Source organism: Engraulis encrasicolus, chromosome 12 (genome assembly GCF_034702125.1).
Source record: "Engraulis encrasicolus isolate BLACKSEA-1 chromosome 12, IST_EnEncr_1.0, whole genome shotgun sequence".
Classification (NCBI taxonomy): domain Eukaryota; kingdom Metazoa; phylum Chordata; class Actinopteri; order Clupeiformes; family Engraulidae; genus Engraulis; species Engraulis encrasicolus.
The window spans coordinates 11,300,438-11,325,059 of record NC_085868.1 but is presented as its reverse complement, the minus strand read 5'-3'; the positions used below and the strand labels follow the sequence as shown (position 1 = coordinate 11,325,059).

General features: G+C 42.1%; 3 protein-coding genes across 3 annotated transcripts in view; 1 reads left to right on the top strand and 2 right to left on the bottom strand.

Annotated features, from left to right (window-relative positions):
* The window catches only part of slc25a1b (slc25a1 solute carrier family 25 member 1b), a 19,762-nt gene extending 15,605 nt beyond the window's left edge, over window positions 1-4,157 (bottom strand). Inside the window, exon 1 of the mRNA XM_063211625.1 lies at window positions 3,813-4,157. Within this exon, the coding sequence (XP_063067695.1) occupies window positions 3,813-3,924 (112 nt within the window). The 5' untranslated portion in view covers window positions 3,925-4,157. The remainder of the gene's footprint in view (window positions 1-3,812) is intronic.
* A 1,285-nt stretch (window positions 4,158-5,442) lies between these two features.
* On the top strand, window positions 5,443-16,594 carry zgc:56235 (Voltage-dependent anion-selective channel protein 2-like). Its single transcript, XM_063211624.1, has 9 exons — window positions 5,443-5,575; window positions 7,975-8,046; window positions 8,146-8,195; window positions 10,619-10,771; window positions 11,921-11,973; window positions 13,334-13,555; window positions 14,156-14,306; window positions 15,053-15,110; window positions 15,510-16,594. Exons 2-9 carry the CDS (start codon window positions 7,980-7,982, stop codon window positions 15,599-15,601), a joined length of 846 nt encoding a protein of 281 aa, XP_063067694.1. The 5' UTR covers window positions 5,443-5,575; window positions 7,975-7,979; the 3' UTR covers window positions 15,602-16,594.
* A 3,313-nt stretch (window positions 16,595-19,907) lies between these two features.
* Window positions 19,908-24,229, bottom strand: tor4aa (torsin family 4, member Aa). The gene is made up of 2 exons (XM_063212538.1): window positions 24,038-24,229; window positions 19,908-21,593 (listed from the first exon to the last, which is right to left on the bottom strand). Exon 2 carries the CDS (start codon window positions 21,591-21,593, stop codon window positions 20,337-20,339), a length of 1,257 nt encoding a protein of 418 aa, XP_063068608.1. The 5' UTR covers window positions 24,038-24,229; the 3' UTR covers window positions 19,908-20,336.
* Between the last annotated feature and the right edge of the window lie 393 nt (window positions 24,230-24,622).

Sequence of the window (24,622 nt, the reverse complement as noted above, 5' to 3'; positions counted from 1 at the left end):
GAAGTTCTTCAAAACACATTTTAATGCCCCAATATTAAGTAAAATACCAATTATTTGACAACATCTATTTCTGTTGTCACTCATTCAGGACCTTGAGTACTGTAGTATGATGGTAACAATATGATAGCAATGAAAAGTAGCTGTTTATATAGGCTTTTTTGCCAAGGCATCATTCAGTGTAATAGTTGTGGTCATTCAGTGAAATGCACATTTTTATGTGAAAATAAAGTCAAATTCTTACGAAACTTATTTGTTTAGCACAGCAAATGCGGGGGCATACAACAAATGAATAATTGTGCATTTTAAACTGATTTTCTCTTCAGTGCAGTGTTAATTTCGTCAACCATGACTATGACTAAAATATTTCGTCAATGCTCCTTTTTGATTTTCGTCATTTAGACTAAGACTAAGACTAAATTGGGAAGGCAATGACTAAAATATGACTAAGACGAAAATTGATTTTCGTCATTGTGACTAAGACTAAGACTAAAATTTAAAAAGCTGACGAAATTAGCTCTGGTGTAAAACAAAATGGAGAAAAAAAGAACCAGTGTGTGAAGAAGTTTTATTCTGTACAGTGTGATACATGTTAAAAAGAGAAGCAGTGTGCTGAGAAGGTTTATGTCAATGATATATGTCAAAAAGAGAAGCAAAGTGTGGAGAAGTTCTATTATGTACGGTGTTGACTAAAATGACTAAAATGACTAAAAATTGACAAAGACTAAAATTGATTTTCGTCATTTAGACTAGGACTAAGACTAAATTGGGAAGGCAATGACTAAAATATGACTAAGACTAAAATTGATTTTCGTCATTGTGACTAAGACTAAGTCAAAATTTTAAAAAGCTGACAAAATTAACACTGCTTCAGTGGAAAAACTTCTTAAAGCCAAATGGGTGAAATGCACTCGGTGAAAGACTACAAACACTGCAAAAACTATTTGCAAATGCCTTTTACTAGAAATTTTAGGTTTGATGAAGACCTTAAATATAAGCCTTTACTATGGTATGTAGCTTATTTCAGTTTTTTAACGTCATCTATATGTTTTTTGCATTATCAACAGTTTAACACCGTATTACACTGAATGACATTTTATGGGTGAAAATAGGGTAAAATGCATGTCCCTTACTATTTTCTGAACAGAAAATAATAAACTTAATCACTCTACACTCCAATGTACCCAAAAAAGTTGAAGAACGGTGTCAGGGAACAGTTTTATTTTTTGGAGTCCTGAAAACCCTGTTTCGTCTTTGACCCGTAATCTTTCTAAACCTCTTGAGGGACTACTACTGCACACCTTTTCAATAAATGAAAGCCGAGACTTTGCTGAATGAGCCATTTGTGAGACTGTGGTTCCTCCAGGTTACTGTATAGTGTGTGTGTGTGGAGAGAGAGAGAGAGAGAGAGAGAGAGAGAGAGAGAGAGAGAGAGAGAGAGAGATATTAGGGTTGTGGGACTCTAACCTGTGCTATAGCCTGTCCTAACTACAAAAGTTGTATGTTTGAAGTGGACTAAATTCCATTCCAGCACATTCCTATGTCCAGCATCAAGGCTGAATAGAATTTAGATTAGAACAAAGACAATGTTGTAGCCTCCTTTGACTTTCCAAAAGCTCAAAGCGAGAACAAAAGACTGGACCAAAGGCCATTGGCGAGGTCAAGAATATAGCACTCTGACTTTGCACAAAAGGAAAAGTCAATGACTTAAAGCAACAAATCAAGCTTTCTTCTGGTATCTGATGGACATGAGTATGACGAGAAACTAGGGCTGGGCAATATGACGATATATATCGTTATCATGATATAAAAGTGTATATCGTGACCTTTCTCCTATATCGTTTAAGTTATATCGTGATTGTAATTTTTATCAATTTTATACAATTGAATATCATTTAATTACATTTCATTTTGACACAAAACACAATATAAGTTAATGTAACTGGAAAAATAAGAATAAAAAGATACATTTTAAAGAAATGTTGTTTTGCGACATGAAAAAATAAAGAGCAAATAAAGAGAATAACTGAAAACGTATGTAATTGTGCTATATCGTGATATATATCGTTATCGTGATATAAAGTAATCCATATCGTGATATTGGTTTTTTTTCCATAACGCACAGCCCTACGAGAAACTCTCCCCCTGTTCTTTGAACACGGGACTGTTTTCCTGCAGAGGTAACCCAAGTGAATTTGGGTTTGTAAGACCAGTTTGTCCTGGTCTGGCAAGTCTGTCAAACCAGCTTTGGGACATGTTCCAATGGTTGCGTCACGTCCCTCCCAACGAGAGGTTAGAGTGCAAAGAAAGTGTACTGTAGAACATGCCGTTTTTTGCTGAGTCATCATAGCCCCTGCGGCAGCACAGTATCAGCCTGCAACTGTACATTGCAAGGCCATACTCATGGCTGTGTTAATAAACAGCCTAGAGTACAGTACAGCGGCTATCACCATGAAAGTACAACAAAATTAAGTGTAAATGTTTGCATATCCCTCCTATGTGCAGGACACATTTGCATAAAGGATTTTATACCAGAGTGTAAACATTCTTCTCTTGCTGAGTGTTAAAGAAGAAAAAAAGATCAAGATAACATTCGTTTGTTCAGGGATAGGTTAATAGATCTGAAAGTAACTGCAGAAGTTTTGGAACCTGACGAACATGCTCCTTGGAACCCTGCTCTGTCACTAGCCTCTGAGTCAGACCTACCTTCCATCATTCCACTAATTTTAAGGAAACATACCACGCGTGCACGCACGCACACACGCGCGCACACACACACACACACACACACACACACACACACACACACACACACACACACACACACACACACACACACACTTCAATCATATTCTACAGCCAGCTTCCTAAACAACACTTTTAGAAGTACAGACCCCACCCCAAGGACAGTAATAATTGGTCTCTGTCACTTTCCTTTGTGTGGATCAGTGCTAATGCCATTATACACATTAATCTCACGCCATTTGGCTTTGTGAAGAGGCCTGAGGGTCAGACCATGCTGGCTTCAATTAGAGATGAAAAGGCCTGTTGTTCTTGGTCGCACTCTGGACACTGGCTGTCAAGAGTGGCTGCATTCAAATTACTATGTTGGTATGGGTTGCATGCCTTTTCTATAGTATCCTAAGCATATGTGCAAATTCCACATCCATGTTTTAACAAAACCTTTCTCTAATGGTCATTAGTTATTACCAACAAACAAACTCCAAATGTTTGAAACAAGCAGGCGTTGCAATAATAAGCAAGCAATGTGTTTACAGGAGGCTTTTTTTCAATGACAGACCATTTCATTAGGAGAATTGGGAGGACACAAATTCACACCACATGCCATAGTTGTACTTGCCTGGACTCAGGTGGCGTATGGGAGTTTTGTATTCCCTGCCAGGGGCATAAGCATAACACCAGATGTGTTGAATTAGCTTCGCTACAACAACTGATATAGCCGCTGTACGTTCTGCTTATTGGCTACAAATGGAATTTTAGCACAAGCACAACATAGGGGTGAAACAAGAAAATGTTTCAGGATGGAACGAGTCGGGCATTCGTCCTCGAAGGCGTGGATGAATGATCAGAGAACAGAGCAAAGTAACCTATGCTCTTCCGTGATGGCGAGACTCAAGTGTTACATTGTGTCCACATGTGAAAACTGCATTCGAATCTTCCACTCACAACATGTTGTTACAAAGAATCTATGCTGACTATTCGAGAAGACGGCAGTCTCGCTAGTGCGATAGGCTAATGATTGTGTTTCTGCTATAAAGGCGAACAAAACATTAAATTGAATTGGGAACACTCACCAGCTAGAATAGCCTTCCCAGGATGAGTTAACTTCGCTTTCCCAGCTGGAGCTGCAGCTGCCAAGCAGTGCGGTCTGTGGAAAGGGTTTACAAACGTTGTCTGTCCAGACATTGTTGAAAAAAATCACCCGAAACCTTTCAAATTTAAGGTGAAATGGAGAATATGTCGTGCATGAACTGCCTCCCTATTGTTCGCCCTAGTCACTGCAGATCGAGCTTCGTCAACAGTGTGCCAGTGAGCAGGCAACTACCTCTAAGAAACGGTGATCATTGGACTTTTGAAGAACGTTTTCAGATACCTAGTATTACGCGATGCATTGACAGCTCAAAGTTTCCCTGCTACCATTCGGGTAGATCAGGGAGTACAACATTGTGGGGCGGGGCGGGTGATTTTGTCAACTCCACGTAGCGCCATATTTCCCAGAGCCATCTAATATCAGAGTTACGCCACTCCCATAGACCTCTATGGACCAATCTTTCCACAGCAATGGCGGCTCTCATGGAGCCTCACGGAGCGTTAACATGGAAATCCCCATTGACTTTAGTTCTATTAGAAGTTACTTAGTTCCAGGAGGTGGCCGTAGAACACAGAAAATGTGGTAAAGGTAATGTAATTTGTTTGTACTTAATCTTTGTTTGGTATGTGATGGTTCTGTGTTAGTTTCCAACGAACAGAAGTTTACTGTTAAGAAACATTTTAATATACGCGAATCACATCACCAACCGACTTCCTGGTCCCTGGTTTGCGCAACTCTGTTATTAGATGGCTCTGATATTTCCACACACAATAACACTCAATTTAAGGTGGAACGGCTAGGGACAACGAGTCTATCTCATCACAACTTTTCCGACAAGGGAAGGGTAGTTGACACATTGTGGCACGACTTGCTACATTCCACAACTCAAACGTGGAAAGGGTCAGGGCTCTGTATAAATTTCCAGGCCAGTTGTTTTGTTTTCCATTCCACCTTAGAGGATATGAGCGCTAAAAGCCTGCCACATACTTTCGAATGCTGCCCCACGCCACGAGCAATATGAGCAAAATACAATCTCGCGCCTTTTGCATTAGTGTACATTTCCACGGCTATTGCTTATTTCACAACAAAATATTTATTTTTATAGGCTGGACATTGACAAGACATTGTCCAGAAACCACATGACAAAGCTTGGTGAAAGTGCTCCATCTCTTGGTTGACTAGTGCCATGAAAAATCGAATGAATTTTGGAAAAGGCACAAATATAGTTATCACATTAGCATGTGGATTTTACATGAAAGAGTACAGAACATTATGTCTCAAATTACTTTTAGTGTTAGCCAATAGTGTTGATATTTCGTTTTGAGCAAAACTCCCTGTTCTGCATCAGCAGGATTTTTGGAGATGTCCGGAATGTTGGGAGGAACTAGGGATTCCATGCCTTTTAGTTCATGGGGGGTGGGGTGTGTGTTATGTTGTACTGTATTTCAATGTGAAACCCATATTAACCCCTTGCTCTGCAATATGCATCAATTTTCAAGATACCATTTTCCCTGAAGAAGCACTGTCATCATACGTGCCTGTGTGGTGTGTGCCTGGGTCCAATGAATGCACCGTCAGACCGATGCCACAGCCCCGTTTAATTGCGCAAACTCCGCTATTCTCCTTCACTGTGCCCTACGCGCTTTGGCAGCTAGTCGTTGGCTAGCAAGCAAGCAAGCAACGAAGGAGGCTAACTAGTGAGAAATTTTCTGCTCCAGCATTGAATTTGCCGCATCCGAGGGAGAGGTATGCCGAACTGTTAATTATCCATGCAAAGGAGTGGCATATGTGTGAGTTTGTGAGAGCAAATTTGTGGCACAGGCAAACAACTTGGTGAAGAGCATCTTTCTTGGCTTGAATCTATTTGTCAGAAGTGTAGCACTAGTGATGTGTCGGCCTTCCTTCAATTGTATAAATTGACTACCTAGTTTACCGCTACTTAATTTCTGGATAGTTATATTATCTATCTCAATTTATGCACACGGATCTGTGTTGCCTTGGTGTAATGATTTATAGCACAGGACCAGGAGGCAGAGCGTTACCGTTATCTTGCAGAATTTAGCTGAGACGTTGGCTAACTTGGCTAGCTGGAGATAAGCTAATGGTGAAACATGAATCATCATACTTATCTGGCGGTCATCTAAATAGACAATGTACTTGATTTTCTTACGCTCACCCACTGACTACCAGACATTTGCGGTTTTACATCGATTTCCACTGTACACACCCTCTTGGTGCACTTGACCTCAGTCTCTTGACTCTTGGTTAAGCTAGGGGGTGTGTGCGCATTTGCTAGCTGCTTAGCCATGTAGTTCAGAATCAGAAATTCAGAAAATCTCCGAAATACACCTATAGAAAACTGCCAAAGTTTCACATTTGGATTGTATATGAAGTTGAGTTTAGAGCGACGATGCATTTCTGTTTGTGTGTTCGGATGTCGACGAATTGAGCGTGGTTCTGTATCCCTGTGCTTAACCTTACCCTTTGTCTTCCTGAGGGATTAATGCGTTGTTTTTGGCAAAGTAGCCCTCACAGCAGGTAATGGCTAACGCTCGCTAAAATGTGTCATTAGGACCGTGTGAATGGGGATGGCAGCATGACCAGCGATGCATAGGTCCAGATAATCCAATATAAGGCTATCTAGGTTGAAGGGCCCTGGCCCTACTACTATGCTGTCTTGCACGCACGAGTGTTGGGTGGCTGGATGGTCTCTCTGGTAGTCTTGTAACTGGTTCAAAGTGGACTTTTCACTTGGCCATTAGTCTAATATCTTTTCTAACCAATTTTCACTCATTTATTTTCACCCATATTTAAATAACTGAATGCTGTTGCAATGTGTCCTTTTCCATTATGGAATTGTCATTTTAGATTACAGCCTCCTTGTGTATGTGTGTATAACTTTTGATGGTGGTGAGTGATTTAAATAGCAACATGCCCATGGACAGAATATACCGGAGGAGATTGTGTGAAGCAGCTAGGATTTGTAGTAGAGTCTAGCATCATGTGACTAATTTGGATGCTGTGACAGATGAGAAGGCCATGCACACATTTTCACCTCTTCACGATTTAGGGGCCATTGTGACTGGGGATGGTGCCCTGACCTCACAGTAGCTCCGGCTGGTTAAAGTGCTAGATGCAGACCAGTGTCCTGGGGCCTCATGTACTAAGACTTGCATGGTTTTCCTACTGACTCTTTGCATATGTGAAAATCTGCAAAGATGCATAATATGCACGAAAAATAAAAATGTGTCAAGCCGCATAAAAAGGTTTTCACGCATCCCATTTTACCGGGAATTCATTGCACATGCACCATCACGTTGTCAGTCAGTCTTAGTACATTTGAATGTTCGCGTAACCGTAAGCGGTTACGTACGTAAGCAAAAGCAGGCTACTGTACCTGAGGCCCCTGGCATATAGGGGTTAGCAGGGGGGGGCTCTGCACACTGTGTTGAAATTCCACACAGTCAGTTGCATTTGCAGTGAGGTGTGAGGGCATACCGTCAACAACTGGTGCAAAAAAAGTAAAAAGCATAAATGACGTTCAACCAGGCTTACACACAGGAACATGTATCTTTTTTCCTGATTTGATATTGTGAATCCATGTTCCACCTTGTACATGGTACTTACTCAAACATTGTAGTCTTTTGCATCCAGACACCGTTTGATCCTGTAAGCAGGTGTTAGAACTTAGTGGTTATAAAGCTGCTGTACGTCTATTTAAGGACTGTGGTAAATGCACCGTCAACAAGCTTCCTTTTTATCCATTCATACCGCGCAGATAAAGACAAGACAAGTCAAGACACTACTTGGCTTCTCTGGAACACCCTCAGATCAGATGCAAAAGGGTTTAGAACTGGGTCAGACGGTGAAGGCCCTTAACCCTCTGCTGCTGATTTGCTGAGCTTGTCTAACTTGATTGCTCACTGTTGATTGATTGATCTGTTAATTCAAAGTTGATTCAGGTTTCTGTCAGGGCTTTCTACTTCGGTAAACCCAGGGCCACCACTTCCACTCCACTCATTTTGCAATTCCCTACATCCATTGGAAAGCGCAGTGAAACATCGTCAAACTCTAAAATTCAAGTTACTAACGCTAAACTCAATGGGTTTTACTTTTCCCAAACTTCACCTTTCTTTACCTTGCAGGCACAATGGCGGTACCTCCATCGTACGGAGACTTGGGCAAGTCTGCTAAGGACATCTTCAGCAAGGGCTACGGTGAGATGAGGGGTTTATCTGTGCTGACTGATAGGGAAGATATTCTGCATACCCGCATATGACATGAATACTTACTTTTGTTTTGTTGTAACCGCACAGGATTTGGCATCGTGAAGCTTGATTTGAAAACCAAATCCCAAAATGGAGTGGTGAGTATGTTGTTCTATACATCTTTCTTTCTTTCTTTCTTTCTTTCTTTCTTTCTTTCTTTCCTTCCTTCTCAAGACACACCCTCCACTTCTTCTCTTCTCTTTTACTCCCCAATGTGACTGCTGAATTTAAGAAGCTTCAATCTTGTCCACTTACAGACAACGACTGCTTTTGCTTATTTCTGATTTTCTTGTCCAAACAGACGCATACATTTCTGTGTGTGTGCACAGTTGGGGGAGGTTGTTTTTAGTAACATAGACTCTGTGTCTTTATGGCTACCTGTGGGGTTGGACTATGTTTGAAGATGGTAAGAGTTCTGCGTGGGAAACGCAGAGCGCTCCTCCTATTTCGCCGTTTTTCTGTCTGTCTCCATCTGTGGGGTTTCTTTTTCCACATCTGTCTCTGCATCTTGTGATCATAATCAACGTTGGCCTGCTCCGCTCTGCTGTGTTGCCTGCTGTGTGTCCGCCTGTCTGCCTGGTTTAATGTTGCCTGTTCAATGGGACTGAAACGTTTCAGGAATGTCCAGTGTTTGTCTTTTGTCACGTCTCATTATTCTTATCACGTTTCATTGTGCTGTGAAGTAGTTATGATTAGAAATAGTCTATTAAATTAGTGAGCTAGTACTTTTATTAATCCAGAGGGAAATTAAGGTGTCTGACAGCTTACACGGATGCAAGACATACTGTAGTTACAAGACATACACAAAGACCTAAAAAAAAAAGTATTATTGCACATTGCGGTAAACGTATAGAAAAAATCAGAGTATAGCAAAAAGGGCCAGTTGTCTAGGCCACCCTGCCGTCATTTAGGTTGTTAGGGGTTAGGGTTGGTGTGATTGGTGTTTGTACAATAACAATAAAAAGCTGGCCTAAGCGGCAGCTCAAGTGGCCTAACCGGCACCTCTGGTGACCTAAACGATTGCAGGGTGGCTTAGACGACTCTTGCCTAAACGACCCCCAACCACAAAAAGCCTTCAGTCTGCAAGTATACCGTGTCTGGCCTAAGATGAACTGTAATCTCAACCATTGAGTCATAACTTGCCTGGTTAATGTTCTGAAGTAGGGCCCGACTGATATGTTTTTTTCAGGGCCGATACAGATACTGATATTTATGGAAATGGGAGGCCGATAACCGATATGTGCAACCGATATATAGAAATATTGTTCATAATAAAATGTAATGAAATATAAATTATTATTATTATTATATATATAAAATTAGGGTAACACTTTAGAATAATGGATGCAAAAAAGCATTATAAAGACTTAATAAATAATTAACTATTGATGAACAAAACATTAACAAACGTTTGTAAATGACTAGGAAATGTAAACAAATGCTTGTAAATGACAAGGAAATGCTATGTTAATATTTTATATTTATCAAACATTTACAAGTTGCTTGTAAATGAATAAAATACTTTGTTATAAGGTGTGTAAAATCTTGCATATATCATTTGTAGATATTTTATAAAGCATTAATAAAACTTAGTTAATAATAAAAACATTTGTTAATGTTTTATTCATCATTAGTTAATTATTTACTGAGTCTTTACTAAGGAACATTATTATAAAGTGTTACCACATTTAGTTATAATAATGAACTCTCATGGACTCAAAGTGGGGAGGGCAGAATAGAAGATGCATTGAGAACGAAACGGCGGCAAAATTGGTTGTGAAAGTTATACAAACTTATCGGTGGAAATTTATGGAAAGTATGGCCGATCCCGATATCCCAAAAATGCTAAATATCGGCCGATATATTGGTGGGACCGATATATCGCTCGGGCCTTATTCTGAAGCCATCTGCTGCCATGCCATGCCAGTGCTAATCAGTATTTGCTCTGCTGCATCGTGCTGTGAGGTTCACAACTCATAGGAATGTCAGAAACCAACAAACCTGGAGCAGCTTTTCAAAACGGCCGATGACAGGATATTTATTTAGAGGTGGTAAAGGAAATGAGTTTCAAATGTTTACTTGAGCCATATTCTCCGGCTTCCTCTATTGAGCAAAGATGATCATCACAGCCACAGGGAGAACATTTGTGCATTAGTCACAGTTGAGTCATTTTAACAAGGACTTTCTTCCTGTGTATTATCTGATTGACCTTATTGGTATTCGCAATAAGCAAAACCTACCGTCAACCATAACATCTCTATTTTACTTCTATATTGTATTTATTGATTGCATCATGTAGTCCCCATCTTTTTGTTTTCAGCTCCCGCCGTCTTTAAGTGGTCTGTCTTGTGTCTTAACAGCTCGTTTGTCCTCATCTTTCTTTATGAATCACATCTTCACTTCCTGCTGTATCAACACACACACACACACACACACACACACACACACACACACACACACACACACACACACACACACACACACACAACACTGAAATTGCTTCACTTCTGTTTATCTTTAGGAGTTCAACACGTCCGGCTCCAGCAACACTGACACGGGCAAGACGGGCGGCAACCTGGAGACCAAGTACAAGATGAAGGAGCTGGGCCTGTCACTGACGCAGAAGTGGAACACCGACAACACCCTCGCCACCGAGGTGGCCGTGGAGGACCAGGTATGAGGACCAGGAGAAAATACAAGTACTCTTCCTGATGGAATTACAACATCAGCACATGATCTTATATGGTACATACTAGTTTACACATCACCAGTTTTTCAACTGTATCTAATACAAGATACAAGATATTTTATTTGTCATGTGTATATATATGAAACATATATATACAATGAAAAGCTTCCCTGCTCTGGGAGTCACAAAAAAGGTTAAAAATAATGTTAAAAATGCAAAAAAAAAGCTGGAAAAATATATATTTAAAAAAGTTGAAAGCTGCATTGAGGTAGGCACACTGTAAGAATACTTCTGCTTTTACGTCATTCACCTCTGGGGGGGAAAAAAGACAAAATAACACTCACTCTCTCACACAAATGAAAGGCATCGTTTGTACGAGTCAGGGAATTTGTGGGATATCAGGGAGCTTCAGTTTAGGCTGCACCAGACTGAGAAAGTGGCCATGGATGACCAGGTCAGTTGTGAAGCCTTGTAACCGAGGTGTCTTTGCGCAGTCCACGCCCAGTCCCGAATCCACAAACTTCACAGCAAACTCCGCTATGGGATGCAAGACCTTCTACTAAGTGGGCTAAAAGTAGGGCTTCTAGCTTAGTCATGTAATTCAAGTTTCGGGAGGGAGGTTTTACCTAACATTCTACTCTGAGCTCGCTGCCAACTGGCATGTCTTACACACATGCTAACTGAAAAAAACAAAAAGACTATATAATATATATATATACACACACACACACACACACACACACAGCACATACTACATACCAATGAAGAGGTATGAGGTTCTGGCCACTGACGTCACACATTTTAAAAACAAAGGCAATTATTTCCGGTATGGCCCAACTAGTATCAGACTACACCGGTGTCTCCTTTCAGTATTATTTTCAGTGCATTTAATATGTAACACTTAACAAGGTTTACAGTTTCTACCTGCCCCCCAAAAAAAGAAAGATTGAAAGACCTGAAACGCCATCACTAGAATGTTTGCAACTTGGCTGTTATTAATTCTATGAAATATTCACAGAAGGCTGGTAACTTGGTGTCATTACATTACTTAGTAGGGGTTGTCAACAGTTGAAACTAATGAACCTTCTTAATTTGATGCCTCGTCTTACTTTGACTTTTCACTTAAACCTACAGCTTGCTCAGGGCCTGAAGCTGGCATTTGACACCTCGTTTGTCCCCAACACTGGGTAAGCTTCCTTTTCTTTTCTTAACTTGTTTGAACACAGTCTCTCTATTGTCATTGCAAGATGCTAATATTGCACATAGTACGAGGCTATAGAGCCAGGTACAGTTTCTTTACCAAGAACCGAATGACTGTCTTGCATTTCTCACTTTTGAGTCTTTAGGTCTACCGACACAGATGAAAACGCCCCCCTTTTAGACTTGTAGATCAACATGTAGAACTGTTGTCAGTTCTGCATTCAGATTCAAAACAATGTAAAGCCATTGTTCCCCATTTGTGAAACCAAACGCATAATATAAAACATGCTTACTTTGTATTATGTTTTAACATGGAAGTGTTCTTGCTGTTGGAGAAGTTTGAATTTAACTTCATTTCATTTCCTTTCCCTCATCTCTTGTCAGTCACAAATCAGGACAACTTTATGATCACTTGTTGGCATACATTTCTTGCACAGCACCATTTAATCAAAAGTTGGCCAGTAGAGGGAAAGCGTTTACTGTAAGCCCACCTCCCCCTGTACTAAACACCAGATAAGTTAAGAAATGGAATTTCACTAATGTTGTTTAGAGCTTATCTCCTCGTGTGTGTGAAATTGAAAGCATGTGTGCGTGCGGGTCCTCTGTATCTGTGTGCTCTGTATGTTCTGAATTTGTGCCCTAGCTTTCTATCTTTCTGTGCTAAGGTCTGTCACGTTTGGTCAGGAAGGTGGTTAGACCGAAAGCTTGGACACTAATAATCTGAAATGGATTGAAGTGCTGTACGCAGAGATTTTTTAAATCCACAGTTTATGTCTGGCATCTGTTAAGTGGTGACTGAGTTCAAACTAACATCTGTTTCAAAGAAAATTTGATAATAGTGGGGTGGAGTGGTGCTTTGTACTAATTCACTGTATCATGAATGGGCTTGCAGGCCCATGGGGACCCAGGTTTCAGAGTCCACCCTGGGTCATTTCCTTAGCCTTCCTGTCATAATCTTCACTGTTCTACTATCCACAATAAAGGCAAAAGACAATTTGACAGCGGAGACGTGGGTTCGAGATCGCGGGTTCCGGCCTGAGATCATTTCCCAATCCTTCCCCATCTCTCTCACGTTTCTTTGTCTGTCCAATCCACAATAAAGACATGAGTCCCATAAAGAAGACAGTTTCATATACGCTTTGATTTGACCTTTTTGAATCTGGTTAAAAAAAATAAATTAAAAAAAACTGTCATTTGGAGGATGTAGCAATGGATTGTAGCTGAATCCAGGTTGCCCATCACTACCACTTCAAATTGAAACTCAAACTGATTGCTGGTGCTAGTAAAATTGTCGATACACTTTTCATTTCTTAAACTTAACAAAAAAAAACCCTCTACTTCCGGCAGCAAGAAGAGCGGCAAGCTGAAGTCGGCCTACAAGCGCGAGCATATCAACCTGGCGTGTGACCTGGACCTGGAGGGCCCCATCGTGCACTCGGCCGCCGTGCTGGGCTACGAGGGCTGGCTGGCCGGCTACCAGATGGCCTTCGACACCGCCAAGTCCAAGCTGGTGCAGAACAACTTTGCGCTGGGCTTCAAGGCCCAGGACTTCCAGCTCCACACGAACGTGTAAGCACTCTGTTGCGTCTGTGGTGCGTGCGTAGCATATGCTAAACTGTGTGCAGAAATATAATGAACATTTTATGCACATTTTCTAACTCCTGTTGGAGTTTCCAACTCCTCTGAAGAGCACAGCACCCTGTATCAGGTGGTATTATTATTAGAGACATGTCATAGGATTCTTCTTCACATTCCACTCCTTTTTGCTTGCCTTTTTTTTTCTTTTGGGGACTTGCGTGAGCTGAGCACAAAACCTTTCATTCCTCATAAATAGAATTTATGAGTAGGCCTATGACAGTAAAACCATCTTGTAGTCTTGAAGTGAAACTGAATGGGTTGCCAGGATTTATAAGGTTAAGACACAAGAAAATAAATCTTAGCCTGTAGGGAACTGTACTGTACTGAAAGCTGATGTAGTGATGGTCTCACGGTCTTACATATTTAACAACTTTATGGCACTAGCGCTCTGTGGTCTACTTTTTTTACACAGCTGTGTGTTGGCGCGCAGATATATAAAAAATAATGGATTTTCCCCACACAGACATGTCTGCATTAGAGGTGCATCTTATTGAATTACTGTAATATTGCCGTCTAAATATATTTCTTTAGGAATGATGGCACAGAGTTTGGTGGCTCCATCTACCACAAGGTCAACGATCAGCTGGAGACGGCCGTGACCCTGGCGTGGACCGCTGGCAGCAACAACACACGGTTCGGTGTGGCAGCCAAATATGCGCTAGACAAGGATGCCTCCATCTCGGTGAGTGCACATTTGCAGGGCTGATAGTATTCAGGCTCCATGCCTGATTTCAGGCTTGAGAGTTTGCAAAAATAAAAACATTGATTATAATTAGCCATTAGGTTATTCTTATCTCAGAAAGTTTTCACAGGTTCAGGGTTTTCTTCTACTATCAGGCTTGAATAATGGTCATACACAGGCTATTAAATGTTTGAATAATGTGTCAAATTAGACCTACCTTACGTCACTATCCAGTATCTTGTCGTCGTCGTTAGAGCAGGGGAAAAAAGTTCAGGCTCAGGATTTTTTCACCCCTGCATTTGGTCAAGCTTGGCTTACAAGATATGGAAAAATGTAACATTTTAGAAACCCAGTCCTTGGCCTTGCCTCAAACGGCTAAGGCGCCGTAGTGTTATGTCGGGGACCGGCTAGAGGTAATTTCCTGATTTTTGCCCCAACTATTTCCCGTCATCTCTTCTGTTTGACATAACATCACACACAGGCATAAGAAAATATAGCCCAGAAAATATTTAAAAAGAAACAAGGTCCCATGACATTGCCAACAATATGAGTTTGCTGAATGTTAAAAGCATTGGCTGGCTTGTTGCAGCACCAAAATGTGTTACACAGCTGTGTGACTCCCTTAGGAGTCAGGGGCGAGTCTGCTTTTCTTGCAAATCAGGGGGAGAAGGAGACGTTCGGGGAAGTTCAGCTTTCAGACTCAAAAAAACTTTTCCCTCTCTTGATGCGTTTCGTTCTTTTCACAGGCCAAAGTGAACAACGCAAGTCTGGTGGGAGTTGGCTACACCCAGACCCTGCGACCAGGTAATGGCTTGCATGTATTTGTGACTGACGGGGCATCCTCTAAGTCACTCAGCAGGGTACACATTCTTGGCATTAGCTTTTTATTTACATCTAAATGTTGTTCTTTTATATCTCTCCCTAACTTTTATCTCCTGTGTTATCATTGGAGCTTGATTGGGTTGTATAGCATATTCTTGCCTATACTGCACGGCAAACTGTTATTGTGTATTTTATTGTGTTTTAACTTTGATCCACTCTAGCTATGTACAGTAGTACTGGTATGCAGCATTCTGAAGCCCTTTGTTTTAGTTTGTGAAATACTTTGGGCTGCCATCCATCATATGAAATGAGCCGTATAAATCGCCTTAGACAAAAACAGTTTTGCTCACTGCTGTGTTTGCTTGGTTGTTTCTCCACCAGGAGTGAAGCTCATTCTCTCGGCACTGATCGACGGCAAGAACTTCAACTCTGGCGGCCACAAGGTTGGCATGGGCTTTGAGCTGGAGGCGTAGAGGGTCCCTTCCTCTGAATGAGTCCCCTCAGCCCTTTTCACCTCCACCAACACCCCCCATTTATAACCCTTTTATAACTCCAGCTTATTTAGTCTCCCTTCACCCTATATATTCCGCCGAACACACACACACACACACACATACACACACACACACACACACAGTCACACACCTTTGTCTCTCCACCATTGAATTTAGGTAACAGAACCTTACTGATGGTCAGCAGCGTATCCACTGTACCAGAAGAGCCAGGTGACGTAGATAGACATAGACAATGCATGATGGTCAATGTTAAACCCATTGGGCAGCACTTTTAAAGCCCCCAACATGACATTTAGTTAATCAGAGCATCACAACAGAAGAAATTCTTTAACATAAGGAGTGAAAAGTGAAACCTTTTGGCTGTCCATCCTCCCATGGGGTTGTGAAGGACAGCCGTCATGATCTCACCAAACAGATGCGTGAAGGAATTTTAGCTAGTTTTTTTTGTTTTTATTATATAAATCATGTAGCATACGTATATAATATCATGAGGTCCAATAGGAAGTTACAATTTCAAATGGCATAACCGCCTAGGTCAACATGGGAAGTTGAGTTTGCAACTGCTAATGAAGTTTTTGTGAAACCCTGGTGATGATGAAAGCAATGGAGTTTCGCTCATAAGTCGTACGCACATTTCTTCTTATTTTATTTTTGGACCCCCCCCCTAAGAACATAGAAGAAAAAATGGCCCTAAAAATATTGTGATCAGTCTGTGACGGGCATGAAATTGAGGTTGATGCATGTCAAGACCATGCCAGTTTGGCATGCCGCTTAAGGGAGGCTCTTGGGTGCTAACCTCAGTCATTTAGTTGGGGATTTTTGTGGGAAGGGTTTGCATTGGGTTTTGTTTTTTTTGTTTTTTGCCGTATGGCACTTATATCCATTTTTTTTTTAAACTGACAAACAGGGTCAAAGAGCGAACTCAATTCTTCCAACAATCTCAGGAAAGGATCACACACACACACACACACACACAAAAGTCAGTTCCAGCATCTTAGTCCTGTCTGTTCGTTGTTCTGGAGAAGTGTAAGCATCTGTTGACAAAGAAACAATCCAACGTAACTACAGTTCTCTCAATGGCCCTGCTGCAGATCTCTAAACCTTTCTCTTGATACACCTGTCTGAGTACGCTGTAGTGTGCACAGCAACCCTGTGTACAGCAATGCATGTCTTCTGATCCTAAAGGGTTATGTTGTACATACCCATCCTCTCTGTTGCTTACTTTTTATGTATAATATTAGCATTATTATTATTATTATTATTACTGTTGTTCTTATCATTATTCACGTTGTTGTGGTTGTTGGAAGATTGCTTTATGTCTTTAGACACTGTACCTCATTTTTCCAGCAAAAATTAAGTTCTAATAAATATTAATAAAAATACAAGTTCTGTTACTTTTCTTGGAGCATGCGTACTTTAACCTCCTGAATAGTCACACATTCTACCTACTATACCTAGGCCTATGGTCCTTAAATGAACAATCAGTTGAAGGACCGGATTGTGCACATCCCAGGAAAAGGTGCAGTACGAAGGCCAGCTGTAGTTTTCAAAGTGCGAAGACTGCACACTTCAAATCCTTTTCGTTGTCTTTTTTTATTATTTCACGCCTGGATCTTCTCACTTTGAAACCTAAAATGAACAATGGCACATAAAGGATGTTTCGCCTTCGCCTGAAAACAACGGGTGGAAGATCCATAATGCCACCTATCTATATCCCACCTGACAATCCAGATTGGTTCATTTGCTCAGAGAGATTTTCACGGCCCTCCGATGGTTTTCATACTTCTAACTATTAATCTTAGGGGTCTTAGGGCCAAAACAGACCGCGTTCGTCCCGCGACCATTCTGTTCCGCCTTGGTATGTTTTGGCCCTAAGACCCCTAAGATTAATAGTTTCCCTGGATGGAACAGTCTTGCATGCAGTTTGGCAAAAATGCAGCCAGATGGCGTAAGTCAGGTTACACAAAGGACATTTCCTCCCAATGTTTAGATTCTTTTTTTTAATACAAAAGTTTTATAAGTTACTTTACCTCATTGCAGTCACAATTTTAAAAAAGGTATTTATAAAAGGAAGAACAGGTATTATTCAATGCATTCTCTTAATTGGTTATGGGGAAGGAGTGAATCAAAGGAAGAAAAATCCGCACTAACAAACTGCGTCTCATTATTTATTTATATTACCACCATGTCCAAAGTTGTACCACGCACTGATGAAGGCTTGATAGCCGAAACGCGTTTTCTTTTTGGACATGGTGGTAATATAAATAAATAATGAGACGCAGTTTGTGAGTGCGGATTTCTCTTCCTTTAGTTGATACATTTTATCGCGCACCCAAAGACTCTTTCTTCCAAGAAGTTGAGCGCGTCCTTTGCCAAAACTTGAAGGAGTGAACCAGCCTGTGGCCCTCTTACAGTATGTAGTGTTTCCCCAGGCAGTTGCAATGCCTGTACCCCAGGGCTTTGTTGGGTAACACTTCCTCTGAAGGGGGGGCGGGGGGTCTACATAAAGGGGTCATGTAACCATCCTTAGAGTGACATTATTGTTGATGGTTGACACCCAAGTAATGTCAATTCCAAAAACTGAGCGACGCATTATGACAAGGGTTATAAACATCAATGATCTGTCATGCCAATTCCACACTGGTTATGACGCCCTTGTGTAAACCCCTTCAAATTAAGTGTTACCCTTAAGTTTGCTGTTAAGGTGGACAGGTTAAAGGAACAGTGCACCTCATTTCAAGAAATTGCTCGTATGTAGTTAAATCCCAGTAAAATATGGGAATACACAGGATTTCTCGTCTATGTGTCTACATTGCCTCTTAGCTGTATAGCCAAATTAAATGTAGCAATGCGCGTCTTTGGGAGCAAAGAAAACATCATCAAATGTACTTATAAACTGCTTTAACATGAATGTAAAATTCAACGGAGTGCAAAACAGCTATTTAATCACATCCTGTCATCACTTGTGACTTGATGCCAATGCTCCCATTTACTTCCAGTGATAATGCTAAAATGTGCTAATAAAAATGAAAACACTGGGAAGAAAATTATTTGCACATTCATGAATAATGCTTGGAAATACTGCAAATATGTGAAAATTAAAAAAGGGTGGACTGTTCCTTTAACACAGGGGTCGGGAACCTATGGCTCGCGAGCCACATGTGGCTCTTTTGGGAACTGCATGTGGCTCTCGGACAAACCTGTCATTTGTTTACTCAATAAGCCATGAATAATTTTGTTACGGCACTAAATTAAAAATGGACCTACTGAAATCGAAAAGTTAAGATAATATTCAAAATATAAAGTATGCGCATTTAATCCATCCCAGGTCCGATCAGCTGAGCCAAGCACAGGCCTTCGACGAAGGCTACTGTACAGATATGAAAAACGCGTTTTTTTATTGGACAATGCCGTGCCAGCGCTGGGTCGTGTCGTGTGAAAACATTCCATCCGTAATGCTTTACCTAAAGTTCAGCTGGCTAACGGTTGTATCCAAAACAAAGAAACTGTTCACGACCGTGCCATTATGATGGCAAATCAAGTGGAGGAAACGCAAGTGAGGGATATAAATGCAGCGCTGTACTTCTCCCTCGATTACAGGAAGAACTTTTGCTGAATCAACTGACGTAAGTCTTTCCCAGTTTAGTGTGATTGCGAGATAACTGGTGCCACAATGCGAAGGCAAACGTAGGGTTGCCATTCGTCCCCTGAAATACGGAATCGCCCTGTAGCCTATTTGGCGGTTAAATCATGCGTTCTGTATTGGGGACGCATGTCGGTAAGGGACGCGCTTTGTAGGGCATTTTCGCGAATTACTAAAAATAGACATGTCAGCCACATATCAACTGTAAAATGTTAACTATGTCAGCGCGACCAAGATGAGCATCCTGTCTTGAAGTTCTCTCTCCCTCCCTCCTCCCTCCTCATGCACCTTCCCTGTGTCTGTCTGATGGCTAGAATAGAAGCACCTCCGTCATTCTCATTGCTCATTGGCAACTCCGATGCATAAAAGATAGAAACTTAAGGTAATGCATGCGCGTGGCTTCTTAAATTCACATCAGCACATCTACAAGTAGTTTTAGTTCTTCTTTCGTTAGCTCTCCCTTCTTGTCCCCAATGCAAGCGTTACTTTTATTCCCTTCTGTGCATGACAATTAGCATTAGAAATAATGGCGAAAATGGTATGGCTCTCACAAAAAATATTTTTTTAAAAATGGGCGTTTATGGCTCTCTCCACCAAAAAGGTTCCCGACCCCTGCTTTAACACATCCATTCCAACTTGTATCAGCTGTCCCAATCAAACACAAGTTCTAAAAAGAAGGGGATAACATTATTAGACTATAGCCTATCTATGGCAATAGGCCTCCATCCCTACCGGCTACGAAAAATACAATTTGGGAGAGGTAGGCCTATGCGTCTCATCACACCAAGTCTTCCTGGTCAACTATCGCCTAACCAGCCTGTTTCCATTGTGAAACGTGCTACACTGAAATGTCAATTTATAGAAGTTCATAAGTCGCTCAGTTTTGACCTAAAACCCTACTTCAAATGCTGTACTACCCCCTTCATATTCTTCCTTTAATTTCTTCACTACCTTCAGTGTCTGCTGGTATAATATAGTGCAGAAGGGGGGCATGTCACAAAAGTCTTATTTTGGTCTCCAGAACCGCTGTTCAACAATCGCGGTAATTCCTCACAGCAAATTCACTTTGGCCACCACCTGCTTGCACCCGGTGCGAGAGAACTCCTTCCCCCCGGTGAAATAGTACGAGATCTCGCCCGCCAGCCTTTCAATGTGCGCCTGGTCCGGGTAGAACCCCTCCCTGGACATCTCGTCCATGAAGCACTGCATGACATGCGACTTCTCCAGGAGCATCAGGGGCAAGATCTCTGCGTCCCTCCAGACCGGGTGATGCCTGACCATGCTGTGCTGCAGCAGAGGCACCAGCTCCCGGCTGACTCGTGTCCGGCTCTCCGCCGCCGTGCTGGAGGAGTTGTGCAGCACGAACTTGGTGATGTCGTCCTGGCCCAGGTTGCTGATGAGCACATAGATGGCATTGAGGTACTCGTTGGTGTGGCTGGCGTGGATCAGCTCGTGCAGCTTGTCCATCAGCGGCCGGGGCATGTGCTCCACCTCGTCGAAGACGAAGATGGGGATCTTCTCCTCGTCCTCCGCCTGCGTGACCATCTCCGAGACGAGCGCGGACAGGCTCTGGACGCAGGCGTGCACCTGCTCCTCCGAGGGGCAGTGGTGCCGCACGTAATACTGCAGCACCAGCCGCTCCCCGACCATGTAGCGGAAGTGCTGCGCCAGGAGACGACCCAGGTGGCTCTTGCCCACCCCGGTCGGGCCGTGCAATGACAGCACCAGGGGCTTGCTGTGGACGTAGGTCAACAGGTAATCCCTCAACTGTGATAAAAGATTCTCCCTTGCCTCGTGCTGTCCGAAGACCTCCCTGGTCAGGACCTTCTCCAGACCCTCCATGTCGTATTTCAGCACGTGGTCGTCCAGGTTCTCTATGGCGTTGTAGACTTGCAGGAACAGGATGATGCTGAGGAAGAAGAGGCAGCTCTTGGCCCAGCTGCGCTCCTGCTTTGGCCCGCCCTTTCGAACCCGGCCGCTGGGGTACAGAACCCGCCTCGTCTTCCTCTTCTTCTTCTTCCTCTTCTCCTTCTCTAGCAACGTCGGGCTGGCAACGGGGCCGTCGAAGGTGAAGATCTTCGGGCTGGTGGAGCGTTGAGGAGAAAAGGTGGACTGTGCCTGTGAGGAGGCTATCTCCAGACGCCTCTTCTTGAGGGCCTGGTATTTCTGACGGATGCGCACGACAGCCTGCACGCTTGCAGAAAGCTGTGAGAAGTTGTAGACACCATTTTCTTTGACGGGTTGCTGCTCTTCTTGCTCTTCCTGCTGTTCTTCTGACCCACTGTCCGATAAATCTTGATCGCCCATCTGGGGGGGATACAAGAAAAAAAAACATTTCTTATAAATGAAACGAGCACTCAGAGATGGCTATACCTGCGCCCCTGGCCAAGGCTAGGTGTGTGTGTGTGTGTGTGTGTGTGTGTGTGTGTGTGTGTGTGTGTGTGTATGGTACCCCCTGCTGACAACACACACACTGACAGGGTCATTGCAATACCTGCCCTAACCTCCTGCAGTGGAACAGGCTATTAGAGCATCAATTTGATCTCTAAGCTCTCTGGGTCTGTGAACTATAAGACATGGCATACGTACATGTGATTTTGTATTGGTTACTCTGGAACAGTGTTAATTTCGTCAACCATGACTATGACTAAAATATTTCGTCAAAGCCCTTTTTTGATTTTCGTCATTTAGACTAAGACTATGACTAAATTGGGAAGGCAATGACTAAAATATGACTAAGACTAAAATTGATTTTCGTCATTGTGACTAAGACTAAGACTAAATTTTAAAAAGCTGACGAAATTAACACTGGTATGAAATAAAATAGAGAAAAAGAGAACCAGTGTGTGAAGAAGTTTTATTCTGTACAGTGTGATATATGTTAAAAAGAGAAGCAGTGTGCAGAGAAGGTTTATTCTCTACAGTCAATGATATATGTTAAAAGTGTGTGGAGAAGTTTTGTAATGCACAGTGTTGACTAAATGACGAAAATGACTAAAAATTGACTAAGACTATAATTGATTTTCGTCATTGTGACTAAGACTACGACTAAATCAAAAAAAGCTGACAAAATTAACACTGCTCTGGAATACTTGTTTTTCCAAACTGAAATTGCATGTATGGCACGAGAGAAAACTCTGTGACACATTTAAAAAATATATTTATTGTTAATTGCTGTGTTCTGGTTCTTTGTCTTAGCTAAGTACAACCCATGTAATTTTGACCACAATTGACTACAGTAGGTCTCTAAGCTAAATATGTCTGTTTTATAATATGAAATTGTGTATTTTGGGAGGGTTGGTAAAGTGATGCATAAAAATGACATCACCACTAAATGATTCCCTGGCATACTTCCCAAGGATTCACTAGGGATCTTTAAAAATGGCGATCCACAATATTTCTTTTGGGTTTCGCCCTGTAACACGTGATCAGGGCCACTGACCCCAATGGACCCAGGACAAAGTTATCTTACAAGTCCCCCACCCAATACAATGTTATGAGAACAACAACTGTGCCCCCTTTACTCCCTTCCTTGAAGTTGATAGCCCACTGCAGGTTTGAAGAACAAGTCCAGGAGGGCTACCTGTAGGCTAAATACCACACCTGGAATGCTGACCAGGACAGGACATGACAGAGGCAGGCCCGGATTTAGATGGCTTGGGGGCCCTAGGCTACAGGATGCTGTGGGGACAAATTTCCTGACAAATTTACCTGGACAGTGTCATAATTATGAACTAGGAATTAAGGATAACTTGTCTACCAACTGCAGTCGATACGACACATGCATTTTTCAATATTAGGCCTACATCCTGTCACAATTCCGCAATTTTTCACTTTTGGCCATTCAGGGGCCGCATGGCAGGTGGGGGCCCTTAGGCTGCAGCCATATCTAGCCTGTGCATTAATCTGGCCCTGGAGGCATGTAGCCTACCAGGTGACCACCTGAAGGTCACCTGTCCCTGGTTTAACAAGCTTTACTATAGGGTAGCCTACACTGCAGTAGCCTAGGCCTATAATGCTTGCAGTGACTAATTTACAATAATTCCTTCATATCGTCTTCACAAACCCACAGGTCTACTTAAAAATGAATTTTGTCCTCGTTTTAAATTTAAATCCTGCCTCTGTTAATAAGGCTTTATGCTGATAGGCTACCCAGCTAATTGAACTTTGGTTTGAAGATTGGCTTTAATCCCAATCAGACAAAACGGAAAAAGTCTAAGGGTTCCTTTGAGTCGGTCAACACCCACATTTTAACATCACATACAAATGAATTAGTCAAGGTATGCAGGGTGCGCATTTGCTTTGTTCCTGTTGTTCAGATAGATTGATCAAATACTTTATCTAGGCTCTCTTTTGTTATCTACTTGACGGACTACTGAAATCGGCATTCCTGACATTCTGCGTTCTTGCTCTTGTCGTTTTTCCCTTTCAGAGAGGGTTTCCTTCCTGGAAGCACTGTTCATTTTTTCAGCCGCACACCCCTTTCAATAACACACCTTCGCAATAAAAGCTGCCCTCTTTAATACGTGGACATGAAGGGGGAAAAGAGAACGGAAACGCATACTTTTGTGCACAATGAAACTATACGAGTTTGTCTTACAGAACATTAAACAGTCGCGTAGGAAACGAGCCTTCAATTTCCGATAGGGAACTCGTTACAGAAGTTGCACGTCTACGTGCATCATTCTGCAACAGTTACAATACTGGCTCTTGCTTTGCGTAAAATGAATAAATATGTGTTAGATGCTCACCACCGTCGACTGGTCCGGATGTATCTGCAGGTATTGTGCCCTTTTAACACCGCAGTTTTCTATACGTTGCTCTGTCCATTGAAAAAGGAGAGGGAGAAAAAGTTCTGAGGGGCCAAGGCACCAGCAGTGAACCTTCCTACCTCGTATTGCCGACGCCGCACACTGAATGACGAGTTCGAGAGTTGCTGCACCGCGTTCACTCTGTCACTCCTCCCCCCTCTTCCTCTTCCCAAACTGCCAGTTATTTGCATGAAAGATACAACTACTTGTATGAACATGATCCTCCACACTCACAGTTGGTAAATAAACAAACTGTAGCCTACATCCATATTCTACACCCTATGTTTATAAATACGTTTGTGTCTGCAAGGGAGCGCATACCACTGAGGTGTATTGAGGGCAAAGATTTTTTTTGCATTCCTTTGGGTGCAAAGCCCAGCGTCCAGATGTTTCCCTGGAAAATTCACTGATCTCACTGAGGATGAGCTCTTAGGATGAAATGATGAGGCAAATGTAATTTATTTTATCGATGGCTTTTGTACAAATTTGAGTCTATTTGAGTCACCATTCCAGTCATCAATATTG

Coding starts and splice junctions, on each gene's coding strand:
- zgc:56235 (XM_063211624.1), top strand. CDS start 7,980: ATGGCGGTACCTCCATCGTACGGAGACTTGGGCAAGTCTGCTAAGGAC. Junction 8,047..8,145: donor CATCTTCAGCAAGGGCTACG/GTGAGATGAGGG, acceptor GTAACCGCACAG/GATTTGGCATCGTGAAGCTT. Junction 13,556..14,155: donor TTCCAGCTCCACACGAACGT/GTAAGCACTCTG, acceptor ATATTTCTTTAG/GAATGATGGCACAGAGTTTG.
- tor4aa (XM_063212538.1), bottom strand. CDS start 21,593: ATGGGCGATCAAGATTTATCGGACAGTGGGTCAGAAGAACAGCAGGAA.